General features: G+C 36.8%; 1 protein-coding gene across 1 annotated transcript; it reads right to left on the bottom strand.

Annotated features, from left to right (window-relative positions):
- Positions 1-3,879, bottom strand: LOC145141153 (WEB family protein At5g16730, chloroplastic-like). Its single transcript, XM_079074486.1, has 3 exons — positions 3,522-3,879; positions 2,829-3,051; positions 1-2,624 (listed from the first exon to the last, which is right to left on the bottom strand). The coding sequence occupies exons 1-3, from the start codon at positions 3,536-3,538 to the stop codon at positions 162-164; spliced, it is 2,703 nt and encodes a 900-aa protein (XP_078930612.1). The 5' UTR covers positions 3,539-3,879; the 3' UTR covers positions 1-161.
- Between the last annotated feature and the right edge of the window lie 5,758 nt (positions 3,880-9,637).

Raw genomic sequence — 9,637 nt, forward strand, 5'->3', positions numbered from 1 at the left:
TACACAAAATAATAATAATAATAATAATAATAACAAACAGATCTCCAAAGATGATACGTAATCGTTTCAAATCATGAAACAACAAAAAACATTGTATCAAACAAAAAAAAAAAAAAAAACAAGGACACAGATATACCTGTTTCACTACTTGGCCCCACACCCTATTTCTGGCTGCTGTTGTTGCTTGAGCCTTTCTTCTTCAACAAGCTTCCAAATTTCCGAATGAAAGGTTTCTTCTTCTTCACTTGCTGTTGATCCTTTGATGGTGACGTGGCACCATTTTCTGTACCATTTGCCTGATCATACCCTTCTCCACTTTCCAATTTTGAATCCACTTCATCCTCAAAAGATTCCTCATGAGTTGTTTCTCTTTCAGGCGACAAATCCTTTCCTTCAATCTTGCAACTTTCCCACATCTTGAATTCGACTTCAACGGAATCATCGTTTCCATTCCTGTCTCCTTTCTCACTCAGACTCTCTTTATGATGTTCTCCATTCACAATCGCCACATCATCTTGTGGTATTTCTTTTACTAGATGTTGCTCAGATTGTTCAATTTTTGGGACTTTATCTCTTGCATCACCATTGTGTTCAGAAAACTCCACAACTTTTGGAAGCATGTCATACTCTTTCTCACTGTCGCTGACATCATCGTGCTCTTCAATCTTGGAAGACTTATTATTCGCCTTTGAGTTTGACTCCTCAAGCAGCCTGGTCAACTCCTCTACCTTCTTCAGAGATGCAGCTTCTTGTGTTTTAAGCTCATTGATTTCATGATCAAGACTCTGCAACTCGTTTTCTTTATCCATTAAGCTCTCTTTTAAGTTCATGCTTTCGGCTTTTGCTTCACCAAGAACCTCCTTCAAATACACAACTTCAGATTCAGCTTCCTTCAAAAGATTCTTCAACTGGGATCTTTCTTCTTGGGACCCATAAGCTTCTTCTTCGGTTTCCTTGAGCAAAGTAGCTAACCTCTTTATCTCCTTTTCAAGTGAAGCATTCTCTTGTTTATTTTGTTCAACACATTCCATCAATTTCACCTCTTTTTCTTTCCATTCCGACTCTAAACTTTCATGGTTATCTTTAGATTGTTGGATTGTATTCATGAGCATATCAATCTCATGTTTTGCATCATCAAGCATGTTCTGATACTTCTCATTGGTCGATTGAAGTGCATGTTTCAGATCTTCTATTTGTCTCTCATAGTTTTCATGTTCAGACTCATTCAAAAGCACCTTTTCTTTAGCTTCTCTTGCTTCTGCAGAAACTTCATGTAAAGCTGAAGCTAGACTCTCAAGAGCTTTCTTGCTCTTTTCCTCTTCGTCTTTTGAAGATTCCAACTCACTTATGAGTTTATTCTTTTCTTCTAAAAGTGTCTGAACACTGCTAGCTGCAAGTTTCTCATTGTTCAAGGCCTGTGTTCTTTCCTCTTTCAAATTCTCAAGCTCTGATTTCAGAATTTCAGCTTTCTTCACCATTTCAGAAGCTTCTTCCCTTGCTTTATGAAGATTCCTTTCAGATTCTTCAAGATCGCCTCGTTGTCTCACATTTGACATTTCCAACAACCCCACTTTCTCTTTGAGAGAAGCAAGTTCGGATTCAGAGCTACGCAAAAGACTATTACGCCCTTCAAGTTCTTTGACTACTGACTCGAGAGATGAAGATGCAGATCTTTCTAATCTTTTGGCTTCTTCTGCTTGAAGATCTAGTTCTTCAACTTTACTCTTCCATTCCTCCATTAAGCTACGCGCGTATGATTCAGACATTTTTGCAGCTTCTAATTCAATGTTTAGTTCCTCCAATGACACTTCTCTATCGAGTAACTTCTCCTTGTATACTTTAGCTTTCTTGAGTTCTTCGTTTAGAGAATCAATCTCTAATTTTAGCTCGTCTTCCTCTGACTTTAGATATTCAACCTCTGATTTCAACTCAGAAACCAATTTGTCATTTTCATGACCTTTTGACTTGAGTGTCTCGATCTCTGATTTCATCTCCAACACCAGCTTATTACTGTGTTCTGCTTCTGATTTCAGAGTTTCAATCTCCAAATTCAGCTCAGACACCATTTTGTTACTTTGATCTGCTTCTGATTCGAATTTGGAATTGAGCATTCCCTTCAATCGTGTAATCTCAGCAGACAGTGTCTCTACTTTTTCTACCTGGTTTTCAGCAATCTTGGTTGCATCATCTGCATGTGTAAGTGCTTGATCTTTCGCATCACATGTCATCGCCAATTCCTGTTTCACTTTTTCAAGTTCTTGAGTAGCAGAAAGAAGAGCAGCCAAATCTGCAGCATGTTGGTTCTTTACAGATTCCAATTCCTTTTCCCACTGTTCGTCCTTCTTGTGAGCAGCATCGATTCCTGCTTGTTCCATTTCAACAGAACGAAACTTTTCTATTTCAATACTCTCTTCGGCATTCTTTTGAGCCACAAGAGCCTCCCTGAGCTTTTCGTTTGTTTCCTCAGATAATCTCTGGGCTTCTTTCAGTTCGTTTATGGCTTTTGCTTTCTCTTTCTCAACAGAAACCAATTTTTCTTCGGCTTTCTTGAGATCATCTTGAAGTGCATTCAATTGAGCTTGTAATTCTGATCCCTTTGGCACCACCACCCTTGGAGCTGGTTTCTGGAAACCCACATACGAAACAAAAGTACATCAGCAACAGGGTCCACCACAGATTAGATCAAAGGCATTGTATATTGTTTGGTTTCCAAACAAGTGCTAGAGCAGAAAGAATGCGACGATTGCCATGGGAATATAACAATGATAGAAGTATGTCATTATGTCAACAGTGAAACAAAGAACTGGAGGCTGAGTTTTCGAACTTACTTCTGCAAGGGTGCTGGTCTTTGGAGACCGACGATCTAGGGCAGGCTTTACAGGAACAGATCGCGGGGAACGTTCCACGGAAGCTCTGGTGGTTTGGAGGGGAGATGGTGAATCAGTCTCGGATTTGGCAACTCCCCTGCTAAGTTTACTCACTCTGGGTGTTGCCGGTGATGTTTTGCTAATCGGAATTTTGGTGGCGGGAGGCGTTTCAGAAGAAGAAGATCTGTCAGAATTTCAACATTATCAGCCACATTAATGAATATAACAAGAAGATAACATTAGGATCCATTCATTCAACCAGGTCACCAGGCAATGCACGATCTATTAAGTGAACAAAACCATAAGCAGGAAAAAAAGACAAAACTTTAAACAAATGCAGAAGAAAAAAATCAAATTACTAAATTAGAGCTAGAAGGTGACAAAACACAGCAGCATCTCCACTCCTAAGTTGTGGGATCTTTAAATTTCGTCGACATTAAGACGGAAGTTGGATGGGGATAAGCGTCGTAGAAGAAATATTTAAGAAAACGGGCAGATCTGATGAGTGAAGTCGAAGATTACAAAAAAAAGAAAAAAAGAAGTAAAGTGGAAGGGGGATCGGGAAGTAAATCCAAAATGGAAACAAGCAATTAAGCCCAGATTTGATAATAAACAACAATAAATACAATTTGAGAAATAAGAAACGGAAGTTACTTGGATTTAGCAGACATGATGGAACTAGAATTGGTAGAAAGAATGGCGACACCGACACTTGCTATTGCTTTGGTGAAGATATGGTTGTGTTAATTGGAGCAAATCTTGGTATAATTAACAGCTCCAACCAGAGCAGCAGTGAGAGAGAAAGATTGATACTGGTAGTTAAGGAGTATATGAATATGATGGTGAGTAGAGCATTATTTTCTAGAGACGAAGAGGAGAGGGAGGAGGAAGCTTAATCATTCATTAGGGTCGGTGCAATGGTCTTTTCGTCATGGGGTTGTACGTTGTGCTTTAGTGGTTGTACCATGAGCCAAACATCCATACCCAGTCGCTCGCGTGCTGCCTCTCTGTCTTGTCTGAAAATATTTCTTTATCTTTTGCCAGACCTATTATCACCTACGACCCCTTTACAATTCTACCTTTTTATTTTATTTTATAAAAATTAGGGCTTCATTTTGTATTTCTTGACTTTCTTAAAGAGACACGCTTAAAATGCATAAATATTTCTTCAATAACATATGATATGACAAGAAACAAAAAATAAAGCTGATTGATTCATTAGGATGCGTATAAAAAATACAACTTGAAACATTAATAATTTTTGTATCGAAAAGACTTACGAACCTACAATCAATTCACAGAAAAAAAAAGTGTTGACTTGCAACATGCTTTGTCAAAATGATTATCGAGATTTTAGGGACCAATTCTGTCATATGTCCCCTTGATTTTTATAGTTTTGTGTTAATTGGTATGAAGACTATAATATTTTCTTTGATTAGGTGTGTTCTTTTTCAAACAAAAAAAAAAATTAAGCTTTTTAGACATAATTTTGGATTTTAAGAGAGGAAACCTACCAAAATTAATAAAAGCCTCCTAAACAAATCATCACTCATATAATATTATATTATTTTTGGGTTAAGAAATATATGTTGTGTTTAAACTCATCAATAATTGGTTGAGTTTAATAAATAGCAAGCACTGTTATTAAATTACTACACAAGTGTGGTTGTACAGCAGTAAGGAAGGAAGGAGGGAGGGTGATGGTGGGCCACCCCATTTATCTCTTCTTCTATCAAATCAAAATACCACACTTTTTTTTTTTTTTTTCCTTTTGCCTCCTTCGTTCTTGAACAATATTTTCGTCTTACACATCAAGTCTTAATTATATTTTCCAACTGGTTGAGTGATTTAAATGAAACCCTAGATGGATTAAGTGGGATTTAGAGTGAGAGTGTGGTTTCGTTTTGGCCCCAACAGAGTGTATATATGTATATCAAGTGATGCTCGACTTTAGACGAGTGAAGATGGTCCATGGAGATAAGGCGTAAGGGCAGTGGGTAGTGGGTAGTGGGTGCACCCACCAAACCAATTTGATTGGTTTGTACGTTATGGGTTAATGGCAACTGCATGTAAGAAGCTGGAGTAGAAGATAAAAATAAAAGGTTGTTCATATTGTCCCCACACAACCAAAAAAGGAATTGTCCACTTTCACTTGGTTTGACAGATGCACATTCCTACTGTTCTTTTATTCTATTCCAAAATGGAAATAACTAGTGATAAGTCCGTTCTTATATTCTCTGTTGATGAATATGTAATTTGATTGTGGAAACCCACATCAAGTTCACAGCTTCTATGATTGCTTTGCGTTGGATGTTCAAGGAAAGTAGTGGTGGACCCCATCATTTGGGCTGATCCCAATTTTGCACCCCGCTTCTAAATAGTCCGGGGCATTCATAAAAGCTAGTGTTTAGAAATTCACAACAACTTTTTCCCATGAATGCCTCCAACCAACATTGGATCGTGTTGGGCCCACTTTTCAACAGGTACCATTAGCATGCGACTACGTTTTACCTTGATAGTGACACGGTTGGTATGATCACATCCCCCATAAAACCACACTTAGTAAGATCATTATGAACCCTACACGTCATCTCTATTGTACTGGCCACCTCGACCAACAAACTAACTTAAGCGCTGGAATGTAATTTTGAGTTCAAACCCCAAGGTAAGGTACGATTAAGTTCCTTACTTTCAGTGATACTAGCTTTGATTGAGTTAACTGGACCAACGTAATTAACATCATTTGGTACTATCCATGGGACCTGCAACGAGAACTGCAGTCACACACATAAGTAAAGCCTTAGAAATGGCATGTAATGTTGGAAGGAGTAACAAGTCTATCCATATTCACTCCATGCCCTATTTTGGTGCGTTCTCACATATTGCGACCTCCGGAGTGACCACTCTAACAATATGTCCTTCAACTCTTGAATCATAGTGGCTACTTTGGCACCCCATTCAACGAGATTGACCCTCCCAACAGTAGAGGACCCAAAGTGGACGAGCTCTAGACTTATATCAATTATCATGTGTTTAAAAATAATATATACAAACAAAAAAAAAACAATAATGAAATGGCAGTGTTCCGAGCTGAACAACTGGTAGGTTCAACTTAGACCATAATATCGAATATACACCCCAAAACCAAGGGAACATATGGATCACCCTTCAAACATCGATGTCGACACAATTGGGCGGGGTGGTTACGGGAATACTTGTGCTTAATGATCCACCCCTTATCATAATACCAACAAATATTGCTATCTCCCTTCATCAATTAGTCGGAGGATTATAGTCTACCCTTATCAACAAGACACCCAAACCTTAAGATGTATGATATCGAGCTTTTATGTGGCATATGAAGTCACTCTGACTCGACCTTTGGTTATGGTGTTATTCAGTTGTGGAGCCTAATATTTTTCTATGACCTTATCGTCGCTACGGAAACTAAATATGGTTCCCGTTCATATATCAGTTTTGGCATCAAATTCTAGAGCTATGGAGTATGACCACAACTACAGGGGTTGTTGTGGAGTGGTCGCAAGGGTAGACTGCAAGGGAAAAGTTCAAGGTCATGCTTGTTACGGTATGTGCTTTGGATCTCTCATTTAGGAAGGTTGTAGGGTCTCGACACTACAATTTGGGTGTCTCGACAAAGCCACTATAATGTATGGTTGCAGTATATGGTTGTGGTGTATGGATAAAATGTATGGGTGCAATGTACGAATTTGGTGTATGGCTATGGTGTAAGGTTGCAGTACTCGAGCAAACAGGCCAGCTGTTAAACATTGTTTTCTTAGTCCTGACTCACACCAGTTTTTAAATCAACTTTTTTTTTTATAAATAGAGCTCTTATACAAATGTAACCCTAATGTATAAAAACACTTTGAGATTCTCTTAACAACTGAAGGCCCGGTCATAGAACATCATACTTATGCACGAAAAATTCATGTCATCGGGGCACCCATAAGTGAAAAGGGGTTTTCAATGTCTTGGGTCTATCTGAGGGGAACAAATAGATCAAAGCAGTCAACAAATTTTGATGTTTAGAAAAAAATGTCTTAAACAACAAAAAAAAGTCACTTTTTTGGTTGTTCCTTTGATAACACCATCATATCACCCATTCCATGTTCTATAAACTAGAAATTGTTTTCATGGTGACTGTGACCTAGATTGGACCCATATCTTTCTCAGATTAGATCTAAATTTGCTCATGTTAAATACAAGATTAACCAATCAGAAGCTCAATTAACTGGGGTACTTTGTCTATAAAGTTTTTATTAGTGTAGAGTTTGTTATTTACAAAGTTATTTTCAGTGTTCGTTTTGTTAGTTTTGGCCATGTTAGTTATATATAGATTGTCAACACAATGTTTATTCCACTTTGCATATTGTTGTGGGTAGAAATTTTGACTTACCATTTATATCTTGAACTTGAACAAATATCCTAGGAAAGCCTGATCTTGGATTTATTCGGTATCTTGGTCTGTCACCATATTTCTTGTGATATTTTATGCAGGGAATTAAGGCGTGATGAAAAAGGAATAAGACCAAGTCAACTACAAGTGGTCAATACCTCATGAACGTTGAAGACTCTTGTGAAATCCAAGTCAAGCAAAGATCAAAGAGAATCCCAAAAATGTCGGAGTTTTAGTTATTTTTGTTATGTATAAAAGACTAGTTGATCGATGCACACACAAACACTTCCACTTCTTCTTCTTCTCTGATTCTTTCGACATTTGAGCATAATCACATTCTTTCTAAGATCAGCTAACACCTGTAATTTTTATTCACGATTTAATATAAGTTCTAAGGTATGTGAATTCATCACCTAGCGAGGTTTTATGTCGGAGATCCAAAAGGGTTAAGGGTTTTCCTCGTACATCATTATGTTCTTGCTTTGATTTTACTCATTTATGATTGTTTAATCGATTACAACATTTTTTACATGCTTATTTGATTGTTTATCTGTTTTCATATCAACTTATCAATATATTTTGTGGTATCTTGATTTCTTTTTGAGTCTCTTACAACTTTCTTACGCAAAGTCACTTATTAACCATTTTAACACTATTTTTGTCCCAAATATTTCAAAAACACTTGTTTATACTTTAAAACAAATCGATTTCATTAAACAGTTTTTTGAAGATAACTACTTTCTTCCTAGGATCTTGAACATGACCAAGATCTTAGGCATATTTTAATATCTTTAGCACTCTTGCTTTTAACATCTTATTTCCAACATCACGTCACACTTACTAATTTGGTTATGAAATTGTTTGTTAATTTTTTACCAAAAGGCGTCATATGTAGGACAAGTGGTGCTATTATATTTTCCCCTTAAAAGTTACTCGATTTTTTTTTAGATTTTCAATCACTTGCACATCTTTGCACCAAAAATGTCTTCTTTACCAAAATCCATTTTTAGCACTATTCCATCCATCTCTGCTAGTCAGAGCCTACCCCCGCCTCCTGCAGTTACTTGCAAAGAAAGAATGTTGAGATCCTTAGGAGGACAGTCCCAACATCCTTATCAGTCCAGTACTCAGGAAGTGCAACTCAAGAAATACCAATTATGGTTTCGAACAATGAGATCATATCCATGATGATAGAATGGATCAACATATCACTGAGCAAAGTGAAACCAACAAGATGTTATTTGATCGAATAGAAGCATCGTGCTTGAGTTTGAGAATACCTGTGGAAACTACGCCAACTCCATCTTCAATCTTACAGCCTAGGATCCTGAATTTCGAGACTGGAGCATCTTTACAACGCCAAGCCAGAGACTTCATATCTGATGGAAAACGTAGGTTACAAAAAACATTGCACTAAGTGGAAAAACATTAAACAATTAAATGATTAGGGCACATGCAACCTAAGAAGGATCTATGTCTTTCATATAAAGGAAACATACTATGAACTATCAAACTACAAAATTTTCCTATTAAAATCTGAATTCATAAGTATGAATACATACCTTGTTGATTGTTGAAGTAAACAACCAAGAATCCTTTTGTTGATCTTTTGGAAGCAATCACCACAAGTGTCGTACCTCTAGTGGTTCACAACCAACACAAGCAATAAGGATATTTAGGAGAGAAAATGGAGGTGGGATAAATTTGGCCAACCCTTGGGAATTATGAGTGCCGAAAATCAAAGCCCTAAAGGCTTTTATATAGTGCAGCAAGGAAATCCTGGATAACCTTAAAACCAATATAATAATATTATCTTGAATTGGTGATTATACAGCTTCCTAATTATCTTCCAAGGATAATTTCAGAAATCCTAAAGCCTCTAGAAACAGTCCACCCTATGTGTGGAAGGTTCCGGAGCCTTTTGCTCAACTATTGAACAATTGCACTTTAGTCCCTACACTTTTAATTAATTATTTTAATCACAAAATTAATTCCAATTAATTTCTGATTAAATATTAATTAAATATTACTATTTCTAATTAATATATTATTTTCATAATATATTAATAAATCAATTATTTCAATTTATTAATCAAATAATAAATTAACCTCTCTCTAAAAAAACATCATGTCTAATTGCTAGGTTTGAGGGCAACTCAAAAGGACTGTGCTGCTATCAGTTCAAGTTTATACCAATTATAGTTATGAGCTTAGAAATCTAATCCAACAGTCTACCACTTGGATAAGTCTATAACTATAATTGCCAGTATAAATTCTAAACTGATCAATAAATTGTAGCTTCCAAAAGCCGTTGTCGAACTCTGACCCAGTTAGTTATATGTCTTAAGATAAG

Source organism: Lactuca virosa, chromosome 9, assembly GCF_052849685.1.
Source record: "Lactuca virosa cultivar CGN04683 chromosome 9, Lactuca_virosa_CGN04683_v6, whole genome shotgun sequence".
Taxonomy (NCBI): domain Eukaryota; kingdom Viridiplantae; phylum Streptophyta; class Magnoliopsida; order Asterales; family Asteraceae; genus Lactuca; species Lactuca virosa.